Below are 26,546 nucleotides of genomic sequence, written 5' to 3' on the forward strand. Positions count from 1 at the left end.
CGTCCTGCTTTTTTCATGGAATGCCACACGAGGACCTTGTTCCCAGGACATTAAGATCCTTCGTAGGGGATCCTGGTGCCTGCCTTTGGCCCGGGGCGTGATCCTGGGGACCCAGGATCGAGTCCCACATCGGGCTCCCAGTGCATGGAGCCTGCTTCTCCCTCTGCGTGTGTCTCTGCCTCTCTCTCTCTCTCTCTCTTTCTGTCTTTCACAAATGAATAAATTTAAAAAAAAATCTCAAAAAAAAAAAAAAAGATCCTTCGTAAATAGGAGCAGGTGCTCACAGCCGGCCTGGTGCAGCCCTGCAGGGATGGGGCGTAGAGGGGATGGGGAGAAGCAGGTACCCCGTGTGGTAGTCAGGGGGCGGGTTCCTCCTGCAGGAGCGACTGCCAGCTCCCAGCACGCTGCCCTTATTAAGATTTTATTTATTCATGAGAGACACACAGAGAGAGGCAGAGACACAGGCAGAGGGAGAAGCAGGCTCCATGCAGGGAACCCAATGTGGGACTTGATCTCGGAATTCCAGGGTCACGCCCTGAGCCACCCAGGTGCCCCAGGGGCTGCATTTAAAAGAAGGAATTTCCCCTCTCTTGGAGGATGTGCAGGTGCATCTCCATTGCGGAGTGGAGCAGGTTGGGGTGGGCTCCCGTGGGTCACCAGGGACACCGGGCATTTGCCCCCAACCCCCCACCCCCACGACGTGTTAGGAGTCAGGATGGGGTGGGGTCCTGTGTGGCCCTGGACTCCCAGCTCTGTGCCTGCACCCTGGGACGGGTTCAAGCAGCAAAGCCCCATGACAAAGGAGAGGCCAGCCCCGGGTGGTTGGTAAAGATAGCCTTTAAAGTCCCATCGCCCGCGCCCGGCCTGGGTTGGGGCTGGCGTCAGAGGGGAGGAACGGCAGAGACCCGCAGGAGGAAAGGGGCGGGGCGGGGCCGGGGACCAGGAGGGGGCTCCCAGAGAGCACTGGCTACATCATGGGGTACGCGATGACGAAGTAGTTGAGCTCCGCATCGATGAGCTTTCGGTACTTCCTGTGGATCTCGCGCAGCGTCCTGTCCTCGTCATTTGTCTCGTATCGGTTTGTGTAAATTCTCACCTGCGCGGGCAGAGACACGCGCACACTGCCCGGCCCTCTCGCGCTCCGCTGCGTGCAACCTGGCAGGCCCTGCCCCCGTCGCCGAGGAGGGGCGCTCCGGGTCCTCTCCCCGTGGATCTGAACCCCGGACCCAGGGACACATGCGGGGGACGTGCTGCCCCACTGCCTGCTACGCGCCTGAGCACGGGGCCCCGCGCCCTACCTTGAGAGTGCGCAGGGAGCACTGCCCTTCCTCCTGACTCTTCAGGATCCGCTCCACAAACTTGACGTCAAGAAAAGCCCAGATCTTGAAGTAGAACAGCTTTCGACAGGACAAGACCAGGAGGTGCAGCTCCTCGTCCAGCGACTCGTGGTTGTTATTGAACTCAAATGTTAGTTTCTGGAAAAGAAGATGAGGGCGGAAGGAGGAGGCGGGCAGGGGTGCAGGGGTGGCAGAGTCGCTCCACTGCAGACCTCTGGCCCCACAGAGGGCCCAACAGCGGTGGAGGTGGGGGGCACCGCAGGGAGGGGATGGGGACTCGGCAGGGAGCTCGTCCAAGTGCGAACACTTGGAGTTCAGAGGCTGCGTGCATGTCCCATGTCCCCCCTACTCCTATCCCCCTTCTCTCCCCACCCCCCACCGCCCAACTGGAGCGGGAAGGACAGTAGTGGCCCGGTGGAGCGGGGGCTGAGCTGTGAGCACGTGGCCGTTGGTACCAGGAGACATGAACTACCCCGGCCTTGGGTGCAAGTGCAGGAGGGACAGAGCGATCCTGATTTTATGGATGCGGAAGCTGCTGGGTCTCAGAAGAGCCTGCACCTGCTGGTTCCTCGGGGATTGGTCTGCTTCCCACAGGACCCCCTTCTCAGGGTGGGGTGGAGTGGGGGCGGGTGTTGCCTTCCGGCTCTGCTTCCCACAGGACCCCCTTCTCGGGGTGGGGTGGAGTGGGGGCGGGTGTTGCCTTCCGGCTCAGACCGGGTTGGGAGCCCACCAGGAGGCCTCGTGTCCACGTGTAGATGTGAGCTACTGTCATGTGCGGTGCCCCTGGGGGCCCAGGGACCCTCTAGTAGTTGGCTAGCATTTCCTAGAAGCCTCATTTGCGATCAGTGGGTGCCAGCCCCGGGTGGCAGCCGGCCCAAGTGGCCTTCCCCCACTGTGGAAGCCGGGACCTTGCGTGGTGGCTCTACCTGCAGAGTGTTCCGGAAGGTGGGCAGGAGATCTGTCAGCGTGGGCCTCATGGACCAGTCTGGGTCGCTAAAGTAGCAGCTCCTCAGACTGATGCTCCGGATGGGGATCTCCTGCAAGAGGATCCGTGCCAGGCGCTCATACTTCATGACTCGCTCGAAGAAGAAGTTGACCTTGAGGTTGGAGGCGTGCCTGGCCAGCTTGGCCCAGGACATGCCCCAGATGACCTGCCCATGGGGGTCGTGGATGTGGCACTTGATGTTCATGGTCCAGAGGGTGCCAGCATTGTTCTCACACAGGTTCTCCAGCAGCTCGTCGGAGATGCAGTTGTAGTTGAGCGTGAGGGACACCAGGCTGCGGAAGGTGGCCATGGTCTTGTTGAACTGTGGGCTGCTGTAGACAGCGAGGTGGTGGCTGAAGAAGTCTTCGATGTTGAGCTGTGACACCACGCTCTCGCTCCGCAAGTAGCTCAGTGAGGTGAGCACCACGCAGCCCTGCTCCACGGTCAGCCTGGCCCCCTTGAGGTTGAGGTAATCCAGGTGTTTGCCCACCTTCTTTAAGAAGAAGCCCAGGCTTTTGATGAAGGAGCTCCGGATACTGTTCCTCCAGACAAGGCGGTCCAGCTCCAGGTGCTGGATGGACAGGGACTTGAGCCGGTTGTTACTCTTGCCCAGACACGACAGGAGGCCCCGCATGGTGACCTGGAACTTCTTGGTCAACACAGCATTGTAGGGGTTCAGAAATTTGATCTCTAGGTGTTCCAGATAACGACCAAATTTCTTGACATACCAAAGAGCTGACTCGAATTCAGAAGCATGCACCCTGGAAGGTCTCCCGCTGAACGTGATGGTCCTATAACGCCACAGGTCCGCCGAGTACATAATCTGGTTCCACTTCCTGCAGACCAGGGCAGCTCTGGACCGGTCCCTGTCTCCCAGCCACCAGAAGACACGGCGCAGGCACACATCGGGCAGATTGGCCCAGCAGCTCTGGTCTGGGGGCTGCACCGGCGGGCTCTCTTCGTCCATCGAGGAACCGGGTGTCCAGAGCAGCTGTGTGGTAGGCAGGGCTTCCAAAAATGAGGAAAGAAAACCAATCACTCGTTTTCTGTGGGGAGTAAAGAGGAAGAGCCATTACTTGCCAAACAGAAATCAGGCCGGGCCGAGTGAACTTGCGTTCCCACCCGGTGTGCAGACATGGTCGGTCCACGATCTCTCGGGGACACACGCCAGGGGACCCAGTGATGGCCCAGCAGGAGAAGCGAGGAGGCTCAGGTGGGTCTGCAGTGCAGGGTGGCACACACCTGGGGCGGTTGGAGTCCATGGGGCAGCTCAAAAGAGGTGGCACCTGTGTGGGCTTTGCAGGGTGGGTAGGAGTTGGGAGGCAGACCAGCTTGGCCTGGGGGCTTGTGGTGGAGGGCAGAGCTGGGACCGGATGGAAGGTGTGCAAAGGCGGGAAACGAAAAGCTGTTTGGAGCTTGACCTGCAGGTGGTGGGGAGCAGGGCGGGGGGGTGGGTGTGGGGTCAAGGAGCCCGAGTAATGTGATAGAGACTGTGCCCTCGGACCAGGGGATCCCCGAGACAGGCCAGGCCCCTTCCCTGGATGGGAATCACCAGCTGGCAGGGGGCGCTGTGTTGCGGATGGCTGCATTTGCGTTCAAGGGTGGCCGTACACAAAGGGTCACGCCACTGGAGTCAGCCAGGGTCACAAAGGCTCAAGGTCCAGAAGCAGAAGTGAGGTGGTCAGCCAGAGGTGTCCAAAGGGAAGAGGAGGGATGACGGCCCAGAGCAGAGTTCAGGCTCCGACCTGGGGCCAGGGCAGTGTGACTTGTGGGAACGGGCGGGTCTGCAGGATGCCTTGCGGTAACTGATGACAGTGGCGGGAGTGCGGGAGGGCCCTGACCCGGTGGCTGGATGGCATGTGTGCCTGTACCGGGCTGGGGAGGCCGGGTCACGCCGGGTCGCAAGCTCCTGCTTCGGTGTTTCCCAAGAAGTCGTGCTTGCGAAGCCACGGCGCGAGTCCCACCTCCGTGTAAGCCCTGGTGCTCCTAGACCATTTTAGCCCGTGGAAGGGCACGGCTGGACGGGCTCCCGGAATTCTCTCTACATGTGGATGCGGAGGCCTGCACACAGCCTGCCACCCACGGGCCTCGGAGCCGCGGGCCGCGTTAATCTACGATCTCGGGTCTAAGATCTAAGACTATCTAAGATCACACGACTGTGCGAGAGCACCCTTCCATTCCGTTCCCTGGGCGGACGTGTGGATGTGTGGACGCATGCCCTGTGTCTGATGTGCATCTGTGGGTGTGCTTTGCCAGATGTGGGCTTGTGAACATCATCCTGTGGCTGTCCACGCCCCCCACCACAGGGGTGCCCCCACTGCTCCCTTAGCTGTTCTCTTGGTGGGTGTTGGACCCCCAGGTACCCCCGACCGCTCCCACCACCACCACAGTGACCATGCATGCCCCCAGGCCAGCTCCTGTGTGGTGTGTGTGTGTGGGTGCTTTGGGGGCTTCACTAGCACCCTGTCCCCACCGTTCCCTCATTCCCCTCCACACCCACAGCAGTCACCAGCCCCAGCGGCTCTCCCTTCTCCAGGGCCACAAGAGGTCCCCATGGGGTGTGGCAGCAGCCTGTCCCCGTCCACGGGTGCCCAGAATCACAGCCTGCTGCCTCCTGGTTCCCCGTCCCCCGTGTCTATTTCTCAGGTTAACCTTCGTCCCACCTGCATCACCTTTGACCCTGGGGACAGCCTCATTCTCCTTCTGAGCAGCACTTGCACACTTAACAAAGGAAGAGGCTGGCGTATCTTCATTTACAGAGGCTGCTCGCAGCCCTGTCAGGTCAACCCCGGCACTTAGTGGGGAGCCAGGTGCTCAGGAAAAAGCTAAACCAGTTCCCTAGCTAAAGGAAGCCTTTGCTCCAGGCAGTTAGGGGTCAGAGCGTTGAGCAGGGGGCAGTGTCCCCAGGGTGGTTCCATGGGCGGTGTCCAGAGAGCGCATCTGGGCGACTGGGAAAGCCGTGGAGTCCTTGCAGGGACCGTCTCCCCTCCCCTCAAACCTCCCTGCGGGCCTGCCCGTGGGGCTCCACTGCTGGACCCCGGTATGTCAGCTGCCATGCAGGACCTTCGTTTTCTTCCAGCCCCACTTCTGCAAACCGGGGTTAAGAATGGCGTCTCTCCCCGTGCTAGGAGCTTAAATGAGCTCACGGGTGGAAGGGGTTGGAAGGGGGTGGAAGGTGCTGGAAGGGCGGGGGGGGGAGGGGAGAGAGGCGCACAGCCGAAGCTCTCCGAGGGTTTTGCTGCCCTAGCGAGCGGACGCCAGGCATTCCTGGGGCTCCCGCGGGGAGGGGTGAGCACACCCCGCTGACGACGGAGCGGAGAGTTGAGGAAGGCTCCCAGTGCGGCCCCCTAACCATGGGGAGGTGGGATTCCAACCCACTCCGGACCGGGGCGCGTGCACCTGCCCCAGCTGCCAACCCGGGAGGAAAGGGTAGGGTGCCCCGGGACGGCTTCCAGGAGGAGGCGTAGGGCCGTTACCCGCTCGCCGCGCCCCGCCCGCTGTGCCCCGTTCGGGCTGCGGAGACCGCGAGCCGCTGCCTGCCCCGCCCGCGCCGCCTGCGCTCCGACGACTCCCCGACGCGCGCCCGCGCCCTCGGGGGTGGGGGTGCTGGGAGCCAGGGCCGCCGCCTTTGTGACGCGCCGCCGGGCTCTGCTCCGGCGGGGCCCAGACCTGGGGGCGTCAGAGGGCAGGACCCACCGCACCGAGGGTCCGGGAAGGTGCGCCCTCCAGGGCCAGGCGGAGGAGCGGCGGGGGGGGGGGGGGGGTGCCTGGTGCGGGGGCCCTAGGACTGGGGGCGGCAGGGGGCCGCGGGGGGCGAGGGTAGCCGGGAGGGAGGGGGGACCACATGTGTGTGTACCTGAGCGCGTTGGGGTGGGGGAGGGGAAGCTCGGGCACCGCCAGATGTGGGGGGTGGGGAGGGGGCCCAGGGTCCGGGAGTCCGTGGAGGGGGCGCTGGGGATGAGGAGGGGGAGGTTTGGGCACGGGGAGGGCCCCCGATGACTGGGCAGGGGAAGCTGGGGAGGCAGCGGGAGGGGGTCGGGAGGGGGTTTCCTGGAGGGCCTGGAGGTTTGGAGTGGCAGAAGCAAGGGTGCTGGGGGGCCTGGTGCTGGGGTACTGTGGTTCCATAGGCAGGGATGCCTGGGGGCAGGGGCAGGGGTGTCCAGGAATGGGAGGAGGTTTGGGCAGAGTGGGGCACTGGGGGGCTGAGGGTCCAGGGGTCTGTGGAGGGGCTGGGGAGGGGTAGGGGGTTCAGGGGCAGGGGTCTCCAGGAATCCAGAGATAGGTTGGGGCACCAGGGGGATGGGGTGCTGGGGACCTGGAGTCGGTGGGGGAAGAAAGCGACCAGGGTCTAGGGTCCAGTGAACCAGAAGATTTGGGGCCCGGGGCCAAGGGTGGGCCACAGGGGCCTAGGAGACTGGAGCCAGGGCCTGGAGTCTGGGGTCTGGCCCCCCCCCCCCCCCCCGGAGGTGCAGCAGGGGGTTGGGTCAGGGGGGTGGGGTGGGATGGGGTGATCCCTGTGCTGACCCAGCTCTGGGGCCTGGGGAGCCCTCTCTGCTCCAGCTCCCACTTCCTGCAGCTCCAGCGAAGGCCTCCCAGGACGGCCTGTGCCCACCTGAAGATGAGGATGAGGCTTGAGAAGAGCCCCATCTCCCTCCCAGCTTCCAGAGGGTGGAACGCATCCAACTCACATGGGCCCGCATCCACCTCCCCCGCAGCCCTAGCGGGTCTCCCCAGAGGCCAGGCAGAAAGGCAGCAGTGCTGATTGCATTGCCCTGCGGGAAGGCTGCATCCGTGGCCTCTGGCTGTAGCCCCAGGGCTCCCCCTGGGTCCACCCCCCTTCCATGGCCCCTTTCCCTGTGCCCTGCCTCATGCTATGTCCCACCTGCTGTCTCTGACCGGGAAACACCCATGAGGAGTCCCAGGGAAGATGGACAGCTTCCAGGGAGGGTACTTTTATTTCCCAGGGACAAGCCTGGTTTCACCCAGGACAGGGCGGGGTGGAGTGGGGAGGGAGGGCAGATGTCTGATCCAGGTGCCCGCCACCTGGGATTCTCCCGTGGCTTCCAGCAAACCATCTCTGTTCAAAAGAAGGAAACAACCTTGTCTTCTTTTTTTTTTTTTTTTAAGATTTTATTTATTTATTCATAGAGATGCAGAGAGAGAGAGAGAGAGGCAGAGACACAGGCAGAGGGAGAAGCAGGCTCCATGCAGAGAACCCAACGTGGGACTCGATCGCGGGACTCCAGGATCAGGCCCTGGGCTGCAGGCGGCACTAAACCACTGCGCCACCGGGGTTGCCCATAACCTTGTCTTCTATACGGAAGAACCCAAAGCAGAAACCCAGTGTCTTCTCTCAAGGAAAGATGGCCCGGAGAGCCTGCAGGCAGACGGTGAGGAGCGCAGGCTTCTGTCCTGGCCCAGGTCAGCCGGAGCCGGTCCTGTGCGTTCCTCTGGACGATGCTAGCCACCAGCATCTCTCCTAGGGAAACGGGTATGAAATGGTTTGCTGTGTTGAAAGAGCAGAGGCTAGTTCCTGCCTATTACTGTCCCCAGAGCAGAGTGTCTGGGCTGCGGGTCTTGAGAACCTATCCTTCTCTGGGGCCGTGGAGGGGTGGGGGGCGGGGAACGACACCGTGCCCTCTTGTGCAGCTGTTAAAGGGCCACACCATTTGGCGCAAAGACTTTGGCGTATTTTGGGATCAGAGCAATAAGGTACAAAGAAATGCGTATGATCAGACTCCCAACGTGTATGTCTGTGTTTATATAATAGGGTGGCCTTGCCCTTCTATTTCCTTGCATGGTATTATGTCAACTGGTTACAACAAAATCTAGTACTTTTATATTTTGAAAACAACAAATAATGAAAGTTTGTGGGTTTTTTGTTTGTTTTTTTGAATGAGGCATGCAGCATGAAGCTGAAGAGATGAGCTCTGGAATGACATCCAGGTGGCATCCCTGCTGGATTCTGCGACCCTCCCATTGTGTCGCCCTGGGGCAGCTCCTTCTCTCTAGTTTCCTCATCTCAACAGGAATAAGATGCCTGCTCGTTGTTCATGATGAAGAATAACCATTTGTAAAGAGCTTCCTGTTCTCGCTGATGGATGATGGTTAAGTACCTCTAATGCCAGTTGTTCTTGTTACTAGAAAATAATTTAGGATGTAAAAATAATTAGGATATTGAGGGAAATGGCTATAAACCCTGGTGTGTGGGAGGCGAGCCACCAACTCAGGATCTCAATAAGACTCATCTGATCTCCGGGCCTCAGTTGCTCTATGTACCATGAGGGAGCTATGCTGGATGCCCTGTGCTGCCTCTGGCCTGGGAGCTGGAGACACAGATAGATCCAGCTCTGCCTTCAAAGGTGGCCCAGAAAAAAAAAAAAAAAAAAAAGGTGGCCCAGGCTCTGGGAAAGTATGCAGAGAAGCTGAGCGGCTAGTGCTCTGAGAGCGTTCACCTGGGCCCATGGACAAGAGGGAGACGGAGAGAAGGGCCTGGTGGCAGCATCTGCAGGTGCCTGTGAGTCTCAGGTTTCTGGACACGCTGTCCAGAAGGCTGATGGGGAAGCAGAGGACAGAGGGCTGGGTACCTGGTGTTGACTTAGGATGGGCTGGGGGAGCAGGATGCCACAGCAAGAACACCCTCCCAGAGTGCTATAGGCCGCCTCGTCTTCTGCGGGGAAGGTGAGCCTGGGGTCGTGGTGCCCCAACCTCAGAGGCAAAGGCAGGGTCGTGGTTCTGTTTGCACCTCTTGCTGCTTGCTTTGTTGAATTTTGAGAAGGAAGAGGACACCTGTTTCTCTTTTTGATTTTCGGACGGACATCCTTTTCTGCCTTGGAGGTCTGCTCTTGAGCGGTGTGACTGGGGAGGGGAGCAGGAGGTATTCCTGGCTTCCCAACTGGAAAGCATTTCTCAAGCTCTGGGACCAGATGACGCTTATCCTGCAATTAATTGTGAGTAATGTAGCAAATTAAAAAGTTTTTTAAAAAATGACTTTGGCTTTAATAGTTGGACAACATAACAAACTAGAAGACTTGAAAGCTCCCACTACAAACACTAAGAAATGCTGGATAAAATGTGACAAACATTCATTTAAGTTGACAGTTGACTTTGTAGGAAAGAAACCATATGACTCCACGTTCTTGGAACGAAGGCCTACGCTCTAAAGCACACGTACTTGCTGACACTTTGAGGGGAGACGTGGGGTCAGTTTGGTAACAGGGCTTGGATAAGAGATAAGCCCGTCCACACAAAGTGGGGAAGGGGTGTTGGAAGTAAGCTTCCCCTCTCTCTGTGTAGAGCTCAGAACCTGTAGGTAAACTGATGGCCAATAGGAAAGCACCAGCTCACCTGAAAAGGAAAGGGACAAGCCAGCTTGTCTACCCTGGGATCTGAGCACAGGGAATAAAAACTCCGTTTCCTGAAAACTCAAAATCACAGGCCCCTGCCGTTCTTGTATTTGGGGTTCAGGTTTACATTAGACTCATGATCTGAAACTACCCAGTCCTTACAAATTAACGTGAAAACTGGGAAGTCTGGCAGAAGCAATCACGAAATCCCTCTGGAGGACACACAGCCTCAAACTGGGTCATGCTCACAGGTGGCGGCCCACCAAATGGCGACCTAGGCCTACACCCAAAGAAGCAGTCACCCTTGAGTCAGAGGCATGAGCACGAGCAATAGTAGGAAAGCCAGTCTCCAGAAACTTCAGAAAAACAGAACTATGGCAGAGATGCTGTAAACTAAGCTAATCGGGAAGGATGTAAATGAGAGAAAAGAATAAGATCCTGTGAAGAGAATAGGCAAATCTGAAAGAAAGGTAAGTGGAACTTCTAGAAGTGAAAAATACAGATGTTGAGCCTTGCCAGATGGGCCAAACCCAGTAGGATGGATTTGGGTAAGAAAGAGCAAACTTGAAGATTTGAAGAGATTACTCAGAAGAGGAGAGGAAAGTAGAAAATGTGAAAGACGTGAACTAGAAAGGCTTAGATCACATCCCACAAGTTCCATAGAAGAGTCTGGAGAATGTGTGAGAGGGAGGGAGGGAGGATTAGGTATTTAAGGAGATTATATATGATAATTTCCTAGAACTTTGATTAAAGACATACAACTTTAGATTTGGGCAGAAATCTGAGAGAGAGATTTCAGTTCATTATTCTGAGTGGGATGAGTGAAACATAAATCATTTAGTGACATGTAACTACAGATCAAAGACGAAGAGGATCCTGAAATCAAAGAAAAAGAACGTCTACACAGGGTGTCAGTTATGCAGAGAGAGGACTGGTCAGCAGCGACGGCAGAGGAGGGAGATGAGCGGCAGCCTTCCACATGCCCAGAGGGAATAAGTTAACCCAACGGCCGCTCAAGATTGCAGGAAAGAGGAGCGCCCGGGTAGCTGTCAGTTACACATCTGGCTCTTGATTTCAGCTGAGGTCATGATCTCAGGGTAATGACATTGAGCCCTGTGTCAGGCTCCATGCTCAGTGGGGTGTCTGCTTCAGATTCTCTCTCCGTCTCCCTCTGCCCCTCCTTCCCTCCCTCTCTCTCAAATAAATCTTTTTAAAAATTGCCCTCTGTGCTTTCTTTCTTAAACTATTTGAGGATATGCTCTCCCAAAGAAGGGGTAGAACAAGAAAGAGATGACCTAAACCTGGAATTTGGGAAGAGAACCCCAACACTGGAGAGAGTAGAGGTAAATCCCAGAATGACAGCTATTTATCAGATCTAGGGAGCATCATGCCCTCAAACTGAAATGGATACTACTGTGCTTGATTATACCAAGGGGAAATTTTTCAGGTCCAGTAGAAAATTTTAGGAATGACTTACTGACAGGTACCTAGAAAGTGAAGCAAATGAAAAACTGAAGCAATAACTAACTCCAGGGAAAAATCAAAAGTTATAGAAGAAAGTACATGTAATCATGATTTGTGTGGCACATTTACAATATTTACATGATCCTAATAACGTAATGTTGAATATGGTTTTAACCACAATGGGCGGGTAGAGAGAAGGAGGTGTGTATAGGATAGCAGGTATGCATAGGATAGCTGGTGTAAGAAAGAGAAATCCATATCCCTGAATCCTCTTGGATTAATAGATCATATCTAAAATTGGAAAAGAAAATAACAGTGTAAGAAGGTGCTCGAGAAATAGAAGATAAATACCAGAAGAAACAGGTAATAGGATGAGAAAGTAGCTTGAAGGGAGTAGTGGAATTTGTTTAACTGGGCCACAATATGTAAGTAAATTACATAATATGTTAGAAGTTGATGGAGCACCTGGGGGGCTCAATCAGTTAAGCATTTGGCTTCAGCTCAGGTCATGATCCTGGGATCCTGGGGTTGAGCCCCACATTGGGCTCCCTGCTCAGCAGAGAGCCTGCTTCTCCCTCTCCCTCTGCCTGCTGCTCCCCTACTTGTGCTCTCTCTCTGTCAAATAAATAAAATCTTGAAAAAAAAAAGTTGATAAATGCCCTAGAAAACAGTAGAGAAAGGTAAGGGGGTTGGTGCACGTGGGGGTGGGGATTCAATATGTTGTCAAGAGACATCTCCACAAGAAGGTGCCTTTTGAACAAAGACTTGAAGGAGGCAAGCGTTAACTTTGGGAACGTGGTGGTGGTGGTGGTTGAGCAGCTTCCAGGCAGACAGAACAGTCAGTGAAAGGGACCCAGGGCACGATGTGCTCGAGGAACCACCTGCAGGCATGGAGTTGAAGTGGCCGAGGAGGTCAGAATGGTGACAGCGAGGAGGGGAGACCATTGTAAGGATCCTGACTCTGTGTGACATGGGCCGGGAACCCAGGCAGAACTGTGAACAGAGCCACAGAACGGTCTGACCCGCATTTTTTAAAGGATCGTGTTGACAGCTGTGGTTTGAACAGAGGTTAGAGGCAGGGGAACCCATTTGGAGGCTGCAGGGATGGGGACTGGAGGAGACGGCATTGGCATAAGTGTGAACAGCGGAGGCAGGAAAGAGTATTTTCTAGTGGACTGGATGTAGGGTTTGAGGGAGAGAGGAGTCAGCACAAGCCTGAAGTTTTGTCCTGAATGACTGAAAGGATGGAGTTGCTGTCAGCTGAGCTGGGAAAAGCTATGGCAGAGGGAATCTCATGTTGTTACGTTTAAGAGACAGGAGACAATGCCGCGTAAGCAGAGATACACGAGGCTGGAGTTTGGGAGAAGAGTCCAGGATGAGCTAAATTTGGGACTGTCTGCCTACACAAGGCATTTATCTTTTAAAGATTTTATTTATTCATGAGAGACACAGGCAGAGGGAGAAGCAGGCTACCTGCAGGGAGCCCCACGTGAGACTCGTTCCCAGGACCAGGAGTCATGCCTTGAGCCAAAGGCAGATGCTCAACCACTGAGCCACCCAGGTGCCCCATATATAAGGCATTTTAAAAATATTTATTTATTTGTGATAGACACAGAGAGAGAGAGAGAGGCAGAGACACAGGCGGAGGGAGAGGCAGGCTCCATGCCGGGAGCCCGATGCAGGACTCGATCTCGGGACTCCAGGATCGTGCCCTGGGCCAAAGGCAGGTGCCAAACTGTTGAGTATAAGGCATTTTTAAAAATAAGAGTGGATGAAATTGTTGAGACAAGTGTCCCCAAAATTTAGAGGGTGGGGAGCCAGTGAGGGAGAGATCAGTGGGGAAACTGATAACCAGGAAGAGTATGGAATTCTGGAGGCCAAGAGAGAACATGGAGGAAGGGAGGTGACAAGCAGTGGCCTTGGATGCTCCACACAATGAGGGCTGAGAACTGGCCGTTGAGTTTAGCAGTGGGAAGATCATTGATTTTGGGAAGGGCGGTTGGCAGGGCGCAAAGGCCAGACGGGGGTGAGTCAGAGGGTGGGACGAGGAGTGAACGGCAGACACTGGGCTCAAACCCTGGCACCAGCAGGGCAGGGAAACGAGATGGCGGCTGGCAGGACAGGAGATCAAGAGAAATAATTTCGGCTTCTCTGTTCCCGAGAAACGTTAAGGTAAAGCAGGAGATCAGGACCCGTGCAACCATGTGGTATAAAGGATTTCAGTCAATTTGCAAACTAAAAAAAAATGGCGACAGGAGGCCGCTGTGGGGCAACGCAAGAGCTGGGTTATTATCATCCCTTTGAAAACTTGGCAAATGCTGGGACCCAGTGGAGTGAAGTTGGGGACCGTCTCACCTCTGCCTGCTGTGGGGCGGAAAGGGGAGAGTTGATGGGGCAAGGGGGGCAGGAGCCAGGGGCGCTGGGTGGGAGCCGGATTTTGGAGCACAGGACCCTTCCCCCAGCCCGCGTGCACACGGATGCTGGTGCTGCGGGCTCACAGGTGTTCTTTCCCCAGGGAAGACCAGACAGATTGGTCCTCGTTATCCCTCAAAGGAGGGGAGAGGCTCAGGAGGTGCTGCAGCCTGTAAGCGGCAGAGCAACCCTGCAATCATGGGATGCCCCATTGGCTAGAGTCCCCCCGCCCCCCCCCCGCCACCCAGTAAGCAAGTGCTGTCTTTGTTGACTGCATGGACATCCTGACCTCAAGGTCAGGACCTCAGCTGGGGTCCTATTTTCACACTCGCCACGCCTCTCCTGGCTCCTACGCAAGACCACAGGCAGGATGGGAGGAGGCATCGGTAGGCCAGACACACAGGGTAATGCATGAGCCTCCAAGCTCACAGCCGAGACCCACTACCTGAGACCTGAGACCCGCGGGGCTGGGGCAGTGCTTCCCAAGGGTGAGAGTCTAGGGATCCCGTGGACCTGCAGGGTCTCAAGTAGCCTTTCTGTGGGTGGGGTGGAGAAGATCCTGCATTTCCGACAAATTCCCAAGTGACCCTGATGGTGCTTGCCCTCCCCCCCCACCTCCCAGTGGACTGTGCCTTTAAACACCAGCACTAGACGGTGGAAGCAGCCCTTATGCCCCTTGGCAGCCGAGCGTGCAGATGAAGTGTGTCAGGCCCGTAGGAAGCCACACAAGGGATCAAGTCCCAGCAGGGGCTGCGAGGTGGGTGAACCCTGGAGGCCTCTGCTCCACAGAAGCCAGTGGCCTAAGACCACATGACCTAGTAGTCCATCTGTAGGGAATGTCGGCAACAGGCAAATCCATGGAGGATTTGGGGATGGGAGGTGTCCCACCAATGTGGGGCTCCTTTCTAGGGTGATGAAGATGCTCTGGAGCGGAGACTGGGGGTGGCTGCACTGACGGTGGATTGTGTGCATATTTTACCACCACAAGGGAAGACCCAGACTGTCCTAGGGTCTTGGTAAGCCTCAGCTCTCTGAGTGGAAGGTTAGGACAGGGTCACACTCTTCACACAAGAGAGGAGGAGCCTTAGCGAGTTTCCCCAGAGGAAAGGTGAACATCCAGTAGAGGCACGAATAGGTGCTCAGGGCCCAGAGGGAGGATCTGTGAGTGTCCTCCCTCCCCCCGGCCTGGTCAGTCCCATAGGGAACCTCGACCAAGCCCCCTTTTTTGGTACCCAGCCCTGATGCAGGCTACCCTGTGCAAAGATGGAGAAAGTTGCTCACTCCTGCCGGAGCTCACATCCAACCGAGACCATTCGCATCAAGAGCAGAACAGAGCAAGGCAGGTCCTACCGGGGGTCAAACCACCAAGTCCAGGCGCTGGGGGCCAAGGAGGTGCGCAAGTGTTGGGTCACCAGAGTGAGCCACCCACCTCCCTCCCTAAGCATGGCAACAAGTATGGGAACCTGTAGTAGCCCTGCTGTGTAGGGTCAGGCCCAAACCCTACCTGCCAACATCACGTGTTTGGAGTAGGGATGAGCAGAAAGTGACAAATTGCTACTCACCATCCGGCCGAAGTCCTTATTTCCTGGGATCGCCTGGTTGCAATAACGACAGTAGATGTCATGTTCAGGAGGTGAAATTCTCGTCCCTGAATAAGCACAGAAACAGTGCCATAAATGACGGCCCTCGGCAGTGGCTAGGCCAGCTCCCCCGTAGCCCCGTCCATGGCCTTTGTCCCTGGCGGTCCTGAGCACCAGCTGTCCCCAGGCCTGCCTAGCTGCGAGTGTCCCGCACTGCCCGTGTCACCGGCCAGATCATCCATGAGATGCCCTGCATGGCCACGGACGGCGGTGGTTCCTGGGGCAGCGTGGGAACCCCGATGACGAGGTGGTTTACTGGAGCAGGACGGGTTTAGGAGGAGGCCACGGCGCCAGTGACCCAGAGGCTCTGGCAGCAAGCTGGTGTCTGTGTGCATGTCTGCGTGTTGGGTGTGTGGAAGCCGTGTCATATTGATGACACCGTGTGCAAGCCCAGCCACGCTGAGATGCAGGAAATGGTGCGAGTCTCAAGGATCCCAGTTTTTCATGTGCTGATTTTGACCTCGGCTGGATTGTCTTGCAGGAGACATGTCTTGTGACCGCCTGCAAGCTCTGCGTACCCGCAGAAGGGTGCAGGTGGATCTCTCCCAGGTTGGGAGCATCCTGTGGGAGTTCAAGCGAAGCCTCCCGTTGTGTGGGGGTCCCTGGACTCTGTCCCCAGCCTCTTGGTCCCCCTAGACCAGTCCCCAGAGGACTACAGTGGATGACACCGGAGGCTGTTCAGGTCCGAGGTCCAGAACTCCAACAGCCAGGCGGATGGGAGATGCGCACAGCTATTGCCTGTCCTGCTGAGACCCCCGTCCCTGTGTCCACCCTTACCCAGGAGCCCCCCTGCCCTCTCCAGCCTGGCCCTCACCTGTGCTGAGCCGGGCCTGTTCTCTCCGACACACCCGGAGCCCAATGGGCTGGCCGCAGTCTGGGCACAGCTCCCTGCAGCTGGCACCGTGGGGCTCATGTAGGCCCAGGGCGCTGAGGTGCCCAGCCAGCTCGTGGAATCCATGCTCCATGGGGCGCTCCAAGTATTCCGTGGCCTACAGGGAGGCAGGGAGGACAGGCAAGGTCACCAGACCCCAGGCACGGCAGCCCTGGGGGGACAGGAGCCGATCTGCCTGGGGCACTGGAGTGCATGAGGAGCAGACAGGAGGGCCCAAGAGGGACTCCCCCTGGGGAGCAGCGGCCGTCTTGGGTGCAGGGGCCACAGGAGGCTCTTCTACCAGCCTCTGGGGAACGGGGGCCCTGTGTCCCTATGGTGAGCTCCTTCTTCCTTGCCCCTCACACCTACCTTGGAGAGAAGACAGTGGTGTCTCTGCACCCCACCCCCTATGCCCCCCTCCTGCCTGCTTGTTTGTTAGGAAACCATGCTGGACCCTGACCCCCTGGAAGATGACTCTGCACAGCTGTGACCCACTGACATCTGACTACACACAGAAGCCAGGGTCCCAGCCATACCCGCAGCCTCCCTCTGTGTCTGCCTAGGCTACCGTCTGGGGGCTCCTGGGAGCAGGGGCCAGGGTGGCTGCCTGTCCCTCTGCAGCACCAGCCCCATGCTCAGGAAGTGAGTGTGGGACCCATCTGCCCAGACCTGAGTGTCAGGGGGGAGGGAGGGGGCTGCAGGGGACCTGAGGGTTGGGGGATGGGGGAGCTGCTGGGGGACCTGCGGGTCAGGCGGGAGGGGCTGCAGGGGGCACCCATGTGAAGAAGCAGGAAAGGAAGCTGGCCTTGGCCTGGCTATTTTTTAGAGCTTTCCTGGCCTGCGTCCCCTCCTCTCAGGACATCCAGCCTTTCCTGAAACAGGGACCACTTGCCCGGTCCGTGAGGACATGGTGGGGGAGGGGCCACCATGTCAGCCGCACTGGACCCCCGCACCTCTGCCTCCGCACCTGCTGGTGGGGCTCATGGTCGTCCATCTTCACCTGTGGGACGGGCTCCCTGCCTCGGGCTGGGGATGGATCAGCAGGCAGTGGGTCTCACAGACTGACGGATGGACGGCCAGGTGGGCAGCGGCCACGCTTTTCTTGCTGCGGATCAAGGGGAGAGAAAAATGGGCCATTGGGTGGTGCGATAGTACAGCTGTAGTCCTCACCCAGGGCCGGGGAGGAGGTCTCAGGCCTCAAGCACAAGCGAGACGGTGAGATCACCCATGTCCCCTCCCGGCAGGGCAAAGCAGGGTCACAACATCCACAGGAGGTCTGCCTGCAAGAAGCGGTGGGTGAGGCTGCAAGGGGCCAGGTGGGGACGGCCCTGGAGGTGTCGCGGGGGGGCTGTCTCCCTCACATCAGAACCCTGCTCTAGGAGCAGCCCACTGGGGACAACTGGCCTCAGGCTTTGGGGCTGCCACAGGTTGTCTCACTGTCCCCGGGGTGGGTAGCGCCTGACCCCTGTCCCCCGTCCTCTGGGCTCCACTGAGTTTAACCCTTCCTGCCCCTTCCTGCCCTGGAGGCCTCCTGTGGCTCCGATCCCCCCCTCCCCCGCCAGGAGCTGCATCTCACCGGTCACCTCTGGGATGAGCCTCTCCTGCTCTGCCTCAGCCCCCCGGCCTCTCCTCCTGTGAGTTTCGGGCTCCCGGTGAGTTTCGTTTCTTGCAGACAAAGAAACAAAACTGAAAGTGCCCGCTGTGAACAGACTGTGCTGGGGCGGGGAGCGATTTCCCCAAACCTCAGCCCAGGGGCTGCAAGTCCCTCGGCTTTGACCCAGGCGGGCCCGCGCCTGAGACCGACCCCTGCTCCCAGGGGCCACACATCCCCTTCCTTCCGGACACCTCTGTCCTCCCTCCTGCTCTGCAGGGAGCTTCTTGCACCTGCACCATCCCCGGGTCCCTGGCACTCGGAGGACTGGGTGGGGAGTCGGGGGTGCAGGTGCTGTGTGCCAAGATGCCAGGTTCAGGCGTAGGTCACTGAGCAGCTTGGTGATGAAGGACGATGGGCAGGCCACCCCGGGGGGTGCTCTCCTCGCCTGTGAATCTGCACAGGGCACCTCGCCGCACCTCGCAGGGACTGTGCGTTTCACGAAGTGAGGGTCTCGGCCACCCTACGTCCCGCATGGCTGCCCGCACCGCGTCTCCGACAGCGTTTGCTCATGTCCTGCTCTGGGTCACATTTGGTAATTGTCACAGTACTTTAAACTTTTCTTTTTAATTTTTAAAAACTATTTTACTTATTTATCCATGAGAGACACACAGAGAGAGGCAGAGGCACAGGCAGAGGGAGAAGCAGGCTCCCTGCGGGGAACCCGATGTGGGACTCGATCCCAGGACCCCGGGATCACGCCCTGAGCCGAAGCCAGACACTCACCTGCTAGGCCCCCGGGCGTCCCTCAAACTTTTCAGGTTTGTTTTTGAAGTGATGGGACCTGTGATCAGTGGTCAGGACTCACTAAAAGCTCAGGAAGGCTGGCATTTTTGAGCAATGTATTTTTAGATTAAGCTGGTACATTGTTTTATAGACGACAGTATGGCGTGAACCTAACTCGTATATTCATGGGGAAGCCAGAGGAATCCCGTGACCCTCTTCGCAGCGATGCTTGCCTTGCTGGGCTGGCCCTGAGAGCAGCCTGTGGCCCTGAGGTACAAATGCTGCAGTCGTGCTCACCGGGTAAGAGGCATCAAGGAAGGTTCTATTTCATCATCCTGGCTTCAGATAAAGAAACTGAGGTACAGCAGGGGCAGCACAACGGGGTAGCAAATACATGTCCTGCCACCCCCAGGCTCTCCCCCGGTCAGACTCTGAACCCAGGAAAAGTGGCCGTGGCTGGTCTTCCCCCACTGATAGTCAGAGGGCACGGAGGGCTGAGTTTGGATCCTGGGAGCACACTCGGCTGCTAGGTGATCACCTCACCTGGTTTGGCTCCTGTCTCCTTGTTGCTCTGGACTCAACTGGGGGCCTAGAGGGGACATAAGGCCAGGTGCCCCCAGAACTTGTGTGCGAGGTTGCCTCCCTGTGAGTGTACAAAAGGCACCTTTTCCCTTTTTTGCTGGAGTCCACATCCTGTTACTAATGACATGACCGAGTGACCCAAAGATTTGAGGAACCAGGTCCCGGTAAAGGCAACTTGTCCCAAATCACTGGTGCGTCAGTGAATCAGGTGAATAAAAAAACACTTGTTTCCACAGGGAGATGCAGGGTGCATTGGTCAGACAAGAAAAATGATGCAGATAATTGCACCTCCATTAGGACACATTTAGATATGATACACTTCGTGTCGATTTATTTAGAGCATTTTACACGTGTTTCTGTTTCCCCGAATTTTGTCCATAAAACAATTGAGTCTGTCGGCAATTAGCGTCACTACTTATATTTACCTTTATGGTTTGTAAATGTAATGAAGACACTACTGTGTAGTTGGAGGACTTTATTTTTAAGATTTTATTTATTCATGAGAGACACACAGGGAGAGAGGCAGAGACACAGGCAGAGGGAGAAGCAAGCTCCCTAAGAGGAGCCTGATGTGGGACTCGATCCCAGGACCCCGGGGTCACCCCCTGAGAGCCAAAGGTAGATGCTCACCTGCTGAGCCCCTCAGGCGTCCCCATCAGAGGATTTTGAATGTGGCCACATGTCCGTCTACACCTTTTAACCCGTTTCACCGTGAGCAGGCCCGCTGTATATGTGACTTTACAACAGCAGCTTTTTGCTAGAACCTGTGGCTTGTCCCGATGTCAGGAGTCGGACAGGGATCTGGGGCAAGGGTGGGTTCTGGGGGCTTAAAGCACGTGGGCTCTGGGTCACCCCCGAGCTTGTCCACATGCTGGGATCCTTGGGGAACCTGCAGGAACCTCTGGTGCTGCCCGCCCATGGCCCCCATCTCCCTCACAACCCTTGGGGGCCTCCCAGAGTCTCCACAGTCCCCCCAGCCACGTGTCCCTCCAGGGATATCACCCTCGCAGGGGCGGGCAGCACCAGAGGTGAGGGGAAATGTCAGCCCCTCTGCCCCTCTGTACCCTGGGTGTCTAGGCCGTGTCTGTACTGGTGGTAACAAAAAAACAGCTTTCACAGTGTCAGGGGCTCCAGCCGGGACCCCCTGAGCAGAGGGGCGGCCAGGATGTAGACGAGGGGGATGCCGTGAGGCCTCCGGACCACCACGGTTGGTGAAGGGGGGGCTGCCCTGGGAGTGACCCGAGCTCTCCCATCTGTATCCTCACTTTCTCCAGGATGTTCCCTCTTTGCAGAAGCCCCTCCGGGACTGACTCCTGTGTGACGATGGGGAAGGGACCCATGTCCATTGTCCCTGTGTTCACTGAACACCGTCTGTCTGCCTGGGTGACTGCAGACTCTGCCCCTTCCATCCGGTGCCTGGAGGCCATGGGGGGGTGGTGCGGGCCAAGGGGGTGTGTGCTCTCTCCGGGGTAATTAGAGCAGAAGTTAGATACCCCCTCCTCCTGCCCTGGGGCCTGAGGGCAAAGCAGCAGGCGCCACGCCCCTTCAATGCTAAACAAAACTGGTGTCTCTATTGCTGAGGTGCACACATGCTTTCACTTAAAAAAAATTCAGGATACAACAGACGAGGCCAAATCTCCTTTCTGACCACTGTACCCGCTCCTGAGCCATCGCTGGCACGCTGCGCCTAGCACGAGAGCCTGTCCCCATTCCCACTGCGAGGAGAGCCAGAGCTGTGGGTTCGCATGATGTCACCGTTCTGCTGCCGCGCTTGGCTGGTCACCAGCAGGGGCCCCAGACCCGCTCCATGCGGTCCTGCACACAAGAGCTCCAGGGCCCTCTCCAGGGCCCTCTCCAGGCCGTGCAGCTCCCCTGCGCTTTGCTGGGGGTACGGGAAGGGGGTGCGGCGCAAACCCTGGGCCAGATGGAAGTGGGAGCCACACACACGCCCTGGTGCAGGGTTCAGGGTAATAGGAGTCCAAGGTCATGGGTGGGCGGCGGGAGGGGCGCCACAAGGACAGGATCCCGGAGGCGGCAGGCGGCTGTCTTGGCGAAGGAGGCATGGTCCTCTCCAGGGGCCGGTGATGTCACGGCAGAGGTATTTCACTTCCCAGACGGAAATTACACGGTGCAATCGTGCATAGTTCTCGTGGTGCCTCTGGGAGAGTCCTGTGGTCAGAGTGGAACCGAGTCCCGGGAGATGCGATCACGGAGATTTTGCTGTCTCCCCGAGAGCACCGTGTTTGCGTGGGAGTGTGCTGTTCCGACCACACGCAATTGCATCCGATGAGCAGTCTCTGGACTGGATTCAAGGCCTGGAACGCCTGGTGTTTGTGCCTGGGGCTGATGTGGGCGGGCAGGCGGCACCGTTGGGGGATCCCCCCCACCTTCCTGACTCCTGCTCGGTGGGCAGGCGAAGGATGGAAGCTGGTCATTAAGCTCACAGGCATCCTGCCTGCCTGGGGTCCCCAGTGCCATGCACTCCCCACCCTGCTGTCTCAGGCCCATTCTCACTCTCTCATCAGAGCACCTGCTGCCTCCACCCTCGCCCCTGGCCGATCAGCAATCACCACTCCGCCCCGCCCCCAAACGGACACCTTCCTGGAGCCCTGAAGGGGCATCTCAGGGTCAGCGTTCGGGGGCCTCTGGCCTCCGGCTGCCAGTGGCCGCCTTGACTGTGTCATGAGGCACAAGGACCGATGACCATGCACTTCAACTCTTTTGTTGTCACTGGTTTGGGGGGAAGAAGAGAAAAAAATGCATGCCCCAGGCATCTCTTAATGACCCAAAATAGGGTGCACCTCGCTTGGGTGAGCAAATGGCAGAGTCGGGCAGGCGGACAGCAGGCCAGGCACCAGGCCCAGCGGGCGGGGTATTATTTCACAAAGGGTGCAGTCGGGGGTGAGCTGCTCATCCCAGTTGGTGTGATGAGATACGCTGGATAGGGGATAGGCCGCTGCCTTTTCCACGTCATGGGGTAACTTATTTGACACTGGGGTGGCCCATACACACCTGCTTCGGGGTTATAGTCCCAAAGAACATCACGTGTCTGCCCTCAGTGCACATGGGCCCCAGGAGTGGAGCCCAAGGGAAGGGATGCACTAGAACTTTGCAAAAACCAAGTTGTAATGTCACTGTAGAGGTGACCGGAGCTGTGGGGGTGGTCAGGTTGGGGTGCCTTTGTGGAGCGGTGAGGCCTGAGGGTGCGTGTGCATGCGTGCGCGTGCTCGTGCTCGTGGGAGGGGAGTCGGGCAGGACACGGGGGGAGACCCCCACCTACCCGGCTGGAGAACGCTGTGGATGAGTGAGGCTCCACAGCCGTGGGCACCTTGCAGGTCAGGTTAAGGGCTGGGAGAGGGGAGCTGGTCCCAGGTGCCGGAGAGGGCCCCCACAGATGCTCCCAGCTGTTCTTTGATGAGACAGGCAGAGGAGGAGACAGGCACATGGTGACCAAGGACAGAGATCCAAAGGTGTCACTGCTGGTGCTGGGAGCAGCCCTGGGGATACGCCAAGCTGCGGCCAGCTCGAGGTGGGGACAGGGGCCCCTAGAGCCCCAGGGAGCAGCTCTGCTCACATTGCTTTGGGGCTCCTTCTTCTTCTTTTTTAAGATTTTATTTATTTATTCATGAGGGACACACAAAGAGAGGCAGAGACACAGGCAGAGGGAGAAGCAGGCTCCATGCAGGGAGTCTGATATGGGACTTGATCCCGGAACTTCGGGGTCACACCCTGAGCCGAAGGCAGATGCTCACCTGCTGAGCCACCCAGATGTCCCCACATTGGGGTCATCTTGGCGCTGGGCTCTGCTGACCATGCTTCTGACTGAGAGGGGGCCCCCACCTGCCAGTTCATACCCGGTGTGGAGCCACTTGGGATTGAACCTCGGGCATCGTGACTGTTATGTGTAGATTCCGGATTCTGTGATAGTGTCTGAAAAGCACCATGTCAGGTTTTGGGGTTTTCTTGCTGTTGTTGTTTTAAGCAGGCAATTAACTGACTGGATACAGATGCAGACTTTGGATCTCAAATCCCAGTTCCCATTTTCATGTGCAGCCGAAGAGTTTATGCACAGAACCAAAGACTCCATTCTGCACGTTGTCATCACTCGGAGACTCCCCGTCACTCTGGTCACCGTGGTTGTTCTCTGGTCCTTGGGGCCAGAAGGACCAGATGTCTTGCGTGTTAAGGTGGCATGCCTGTCCTGAGCACCCTGAAAACAGAAATCGCTCCGGGCTTCTCCTCCCAGAAGTGAAGTGACTTGGGGCTTTATCTGTGGGTTGGGTAGTGCTAGGGCTCCTGTTTTCCCTCCAGTGTCGTTTTGTTCCTTTTTTGTTTTTTTAATCATTTAATTAATTTATTATTATTATTTTTTGGTTTATTTTTATTGATGTAGACTTGCACACAATGTCACCTCAGCGTCAGGGGTCCAGCATTGCAGTTCCACAGGGCCACCTGCCACCACTGACTGTACTCCCTGCACTGTCCCTTTGGCCCCCGCGGCTTAGTGGATCCGTAACAGGGAGCCTGGGCCTCCTCCCCTCCCCTGCACCCATTTTACCACCCCCTCCTCTCCTCCTTTCTGGCATTGGTTTGTTCTCTGTATTTATGGCTCTGTTTCTGTTTTTTTGTTTGTTTGTTCATTTGTTTTTGATTCCACATAGGAGTGAAGTCATGGCATTTGTCTTTCTCTGATTTATTTCACTTGGCATCATACCCTCACGATCCACCTGTGTTGTTGCAAATGGCAAGACCCCATTCCTTTCTATGGTCGAGTTGCATCCCATCCGTCACATCTTCTTTATCCACGAATCTAGCGGTGGACTTTTGGGTCACCTCCATATCTTGCCTGTTGCAGACAAAGCAGCAGTAAACGTAAGGGTGCATCTATTTTTCCAGATTCGTGTTTTCCCTTTCTTTGGGTAAATGCCCAGTAGTGGGATGGCAGGATCACATAGAACTTCTATTTTTAACTTTTTAAAATAAGATTTTATTTATTTATTCATGAGACACACATAGAGAGGCGGAGACACAGGCAGAGGGAGAAGCAGGCTCCCTGTGGGGAGTCGGATGTGGGACTCAATCCCAGGATCCCAGGGTCATGCCCTGGGCCAAAGGGAGACACTCAACCGCTGAACCCCCCAGGCGACCCTATTTTTAGCTTTTGAGGCACCTCTGTGGTATTTTCTGCAGCGGCTGCCCCTGTCTACATTCCCAGCAGCCATGCACAAGGGCTCCTTTCTCCCCGAGTCCCCATCTAAGCATTGTCTTTCTTTGGTGTCCAGGTGTCCAGTCCTCACACCCGTCTGGCCACACTGGCCTCCTTGCTGTTCCATAAACTATGTATTCATGCTTCCCCAACCACAGGCCACTCACTCTGCCTGGAAGCCTCTCACCCGGAATCCACGAGGCCAGCTCCTGCACTTCCCTCAGTGGGGGCTATGTGGGCAGCCCCACAAAGCGTCTCTGCTTTGTCCTGGGATACTTCCTATTCCCCTTCCATCTGGTTTTCCCCTCATTGTGTCATATTTGCTTTTGCCTGTCTTCCATCAAGCAGGCTGTAGCTCTGCAAGGGACGGAAGGGATTTTTGTCTGCTGTTCCCTTCTTCATCCCCAGCCATCAGGGCGTTGCTTCACGTGCGTCAGGCTCCCAGCAGAAGCGTGCAGAGTAAACACTTGCTCTCATCCGCACCCCACACGCAGGCACGTCTGTTTGTGCCCAGTCAGCCCCTTCTCTTCCGTCATTCAAAGCCAGTTTATTTTCTCTTCTCCTCTGCGGTTGGGACTTGTGAGTTCATATTATTATTATTATTATTTTTACCTTATTTCTATCATTTTGTTTTTTTTTTTTTTAAATTTTTTTTTATTATTATTTATTTATGATAGTCACACACAGAGAGAGAGAGAGAGAGAGGCAGAGACACAGGCAGAGGGAGAAGCAGGCTCCATGCACCGGGAGCCCGACGTGGGATTCGATCCCGGGTCTCCAGGATCGCGCCCTGGGCCAAAGGCAGGCGCTAAACCGCTGCGCCACCCAGGGATCCCCTATTTCTATCATTTTGATAGGAGTTGAGGAAGGTACAGAATTAAACACCTGTGAGGGATGCCTGGGTGGCTCAGCAGTTGAGCATCTGCCTTCGGCTCAGGTCGTGACCCCGGGGTCCTGGGATCGAGTCCCACATTGGGCTCCCTGCTAAGCGGAGAGCCTGCTTCCCCCTCTCCGTTCCCTCTGTTTGCGCTCTCTCTCAAATACATAAATAAAGTCTTTTAAAAAAAGAAAAAAAAGAAATACAGAGGTCAGTGCTGGAGGAAAGTGCAGGACGAGACTTATTTTCACCTGGACCGAAGCCTTGGTGATGGGAAGAAATACCAGATGTTCAGAGTGACGGAGAAACCCTGGCCGTGCGGGTCACATGCAACGAGCCCCGCTGTCCTGCTGTCTCTCTGTCCATCCCCACTCCCGGGGTGTCTGCATCATTCCTGGGGCAGCCAGAAAGAACCTCCCATCCACCTCCAAGTCAGGTCCGTACATCCGCCCAGGGGTTGGCGTGCTAGGAAAGCTGCCCCCTGCACATTCCACCTCCCTTTACAATCCCTTCTTGATTGTTTATTGTATGGTTATGTTCAGGGCACTGTCCCTTTTTGTTAAAAATAAGCAAAACTAGATTATTTATTTACTCACATCCTATAAGTGACAAAATGGCAACTGGAGTTCTGTTGATACTTCTCTGCTATCCTTGTATTTTATTATTTTATCTTATTTTATTATTTTATTTTATCTATTTAATTTTAATTTATTTTATTTATTTTTTATTTATTTATTTATTTTTGCTAACTTTTCTAAGCAGAGATGTGACCTTCTGGGTTACCTTTCTATTTTAAATAAAATTTCATCTTTTCTAGGAGGGGCCTGGCCGACTCAGTTGGTGGAACATGTGACTCTTGATCTCAAGGTGATGAGTTCAAGCCCCACGTTAGGCGAAGAGCCTACAAAAAAAGAATATTTGTCCCTCCTGTAAACTTCAAGTTGTTTTTGATTTAATCTCCTCACTTCATATAAATGTAAAAATTATGAATATTTAAAAATGCCAAACAGAAAATCTGTTTACTCACTCCTCAGCTTTAGAATGAAAATATTTTTTTAAAAAAGAAAATATTAGAAACAATAATTGAAGTCTCCTGTTTCCTTGCTCCTCATGTGTTACCTGAATATAACTAGTCTTCTGGACTTATTTATTTTTATTATTATTTTAAAAATATTTAATTTATTTATTCATGAGAGACAGAGAAAGAGAGAGAGAGAGAGAGGCAGAGACACAGGCAGGGAGAGAAGAAGGCTCTGATGTGGAACTTGATCCCAGGACTCCTGAATCACACCCCGGGCCAAAGGCAGGCACCCAACCGCTGAGCCACCCAGGTGTCCCTAGTCTTCTAGATTTAGAGTTTATTATTCCCTTGCATGGCCTTTAGATATGTACTTCATATGCATGGACCCAGAAACTATAATGTATAATGCTATTTTTGCATGTTGCTAA

General features: G+C 56.0%; 2 protein-coding genes and 2 long non-coding RNA genes across 14 annotated transcripts; 2 read left to right on the forward strand and 2 right to left on the reverse strand.

Annotated features, from left to right (window-relative positions):
• Positions 1-530: 530 nt before the first annotated feature.
• Positions 531-5,873, reverse strand: FBXO39 (F-box protein 39). 2 transcript variants are annotated; one of them, XM_038536418.1, is made up of 4 exons: positions 5,799-5,873; positions 2,264-3,368; positions 1,299-1,475; positions 531-1,096 (listed from the first exon to the last, which is right to left on the reverse strand). In XM_038536418.1, the coding sequence occupies exons 2-4, from the start codon at positions 3,287-3,289 to the stop codon at positions 968-970; spliced, it is 1,332 nt and encodes a 443-aa protein (XP_038392346.1). In that variant the 5' UTR covers positions 3,290-3,368; positions 5,799-5,873; the 3' UTR covers positions 531-967. The 2 variants fall into 2 exon arrangements, with proteins under 2 accessions (XP_038392346.1, XP_038392347.1); XM_038536419.1 differs by lacking the exon at positions 5,799-5,873 and adding an exon at positions 4,995-5,408.
• Positions 5,874-5,969: 96 nt separating this feature from the next.
• Positions 5,970-10,853, forward strand: LOC119871835. 4 transcript variants are annotated; one of them, XR_005359411.1, is made up of 6 exons: positions 5,970-6,038; positions 6,899-7,269; positions 7,471-7,813; positions 8,231-9,272; positions 9,920-10,138; positions 10,526-10,853. It is a non-coding gene; the product is annotated as an uncharacterized LOC119871835 (long non-coding RNA). The 4 variants fall into 4 exon arrangements; XR_005359412.1 differs by lacking the exon at positions 5,970-6,038 and having other exon boundaries at positions 6,707-7,269; positions 8,223-9,272; XR_005359410.1 differs by lacking the exon at positions 5,970-6,038 and having other exon boundaries at positions 6,708-7,269.
• XAF1 (XIAP associated factor 1) lies at positions 7,431-17,785 on the reverse strand. Of its 5 annotated transcripts, none has more exons than XM_038536422.1 (6): positions 17,632-17,785; positions 17,023-17,160; positions 15,999-16,173; positions 15,107-15,192; positions 8,910-9,260; positions 7,431-7,801 (listed from the first exon to the last, which is right to left on the reverse strand). In XM_038536422.1, the coding sequence occupies exons 2-6, from the start codon at positions 17,047-17,049 to the stop codon at positions 7,745-7,747; spliced, it is 696 nt and encodes a 231-aa protein (XP_038392350.1). In that variant the 5' UTR covers positions 17,050-17,160; positions 17,632-17,785; the 3' UTR covers positions 7,431-7,744. The 5 variants fall into 5 exon arrangements, with proteins under 5 accessions (XP_038392350.1, XP_038392351.1, XP_038392352.1 ...); XM_038536423.1 differs by having other exon boundaries at positions 7,495-7,801; positions 9,112-9,260; XM_038536424.1 differs by lacking the exon at positions 8,910-9,260 and having other exon boundaries at positions 7,495-7,801.
• On the forward strand, positions 16,515-26,180 carry LOC119871836. 3 transcript variants are annotated; one of them, XR_005359415.1, is made up of 6 exons: positions 16,515-16,697; positions 17,300-17,347; positions 17,582-17,707; positions 18,584-18,732; positions 23,676-23,886; positions 25,915-26,180. It is a non-coding gene; the product is annotated as an uncharacterized LOC119871836 (long non-coding RNA). The 3 variants fall into 3 exon arrangements; XR_005359414.1 differs by lacking the exon at positions 23,676-23,886; XR_005359416.1 differs by lacking the exons at positions 23,676-23,886; positions 25,915-26,180 and adding an exon at positions 20,289-20,829.
• Positions 26,181-26,546: the final 366 nt, after the last annotated feature.

Source organism: Canis lupus, chromosome 5 (genome assembly GCF_011100685.1).
Source record: "Canis lupus familiaris isolate Mischka breed German Shepherd chromosome 5, alternate assembly UU_Cfam_GSD_1.0, whole genome shotgun sequence".
Lineage (NCBI taxonomy): Eukaryota > Metazoa > Chordata > Mammalia > Carnivora > Canidae > Canis > Canis lupus.

Bases quoted from the DNA above. Each gene is read 5' to 3' on its own strand.
- XAF1 (XM_038536421.1), bottom strand. From the start codon at position 17,049: ATGGACGACCATGAGCCCCACCAGCAG. The intron at 16,174-17,022 runs GTGCGGAGGCAG...GCCTCCCTGTAG, and splicing joins ACCATGAGCCCCACCAGCAG to GCCACGGAATACTTGGAGCG. The intron at 15,193-15,998 runs GTGAGGGCCAGG...GTGCTTATTCAG, and splicing joins ACAGGCCCGGCTCAGCACAG to GGACGAGAATTTCACCTCCT.
- FBXO39 (XM_038536418.1), bottom strand. From the start codon at position 3,289: ATGGACGAAGAGAGCCCGCCGGTGCAGCCCCCAGACCAGAGCTGCTGG. The intron at 1,476-2,263 runs GTAGAGCCACCA...CTTCTTTTCCAG, and splicing joins CCTTCCGGAACACTCTGCAG to AAACTAACATTTGAGTTCAA. The intron at 1,097-1,298 runs GTAGGGCGCGGG...CTGCCCGCGCAG, and splicing joins GCTCCCTGCGCACTCTCAAG to GTGAGAATTTACACAAACCG.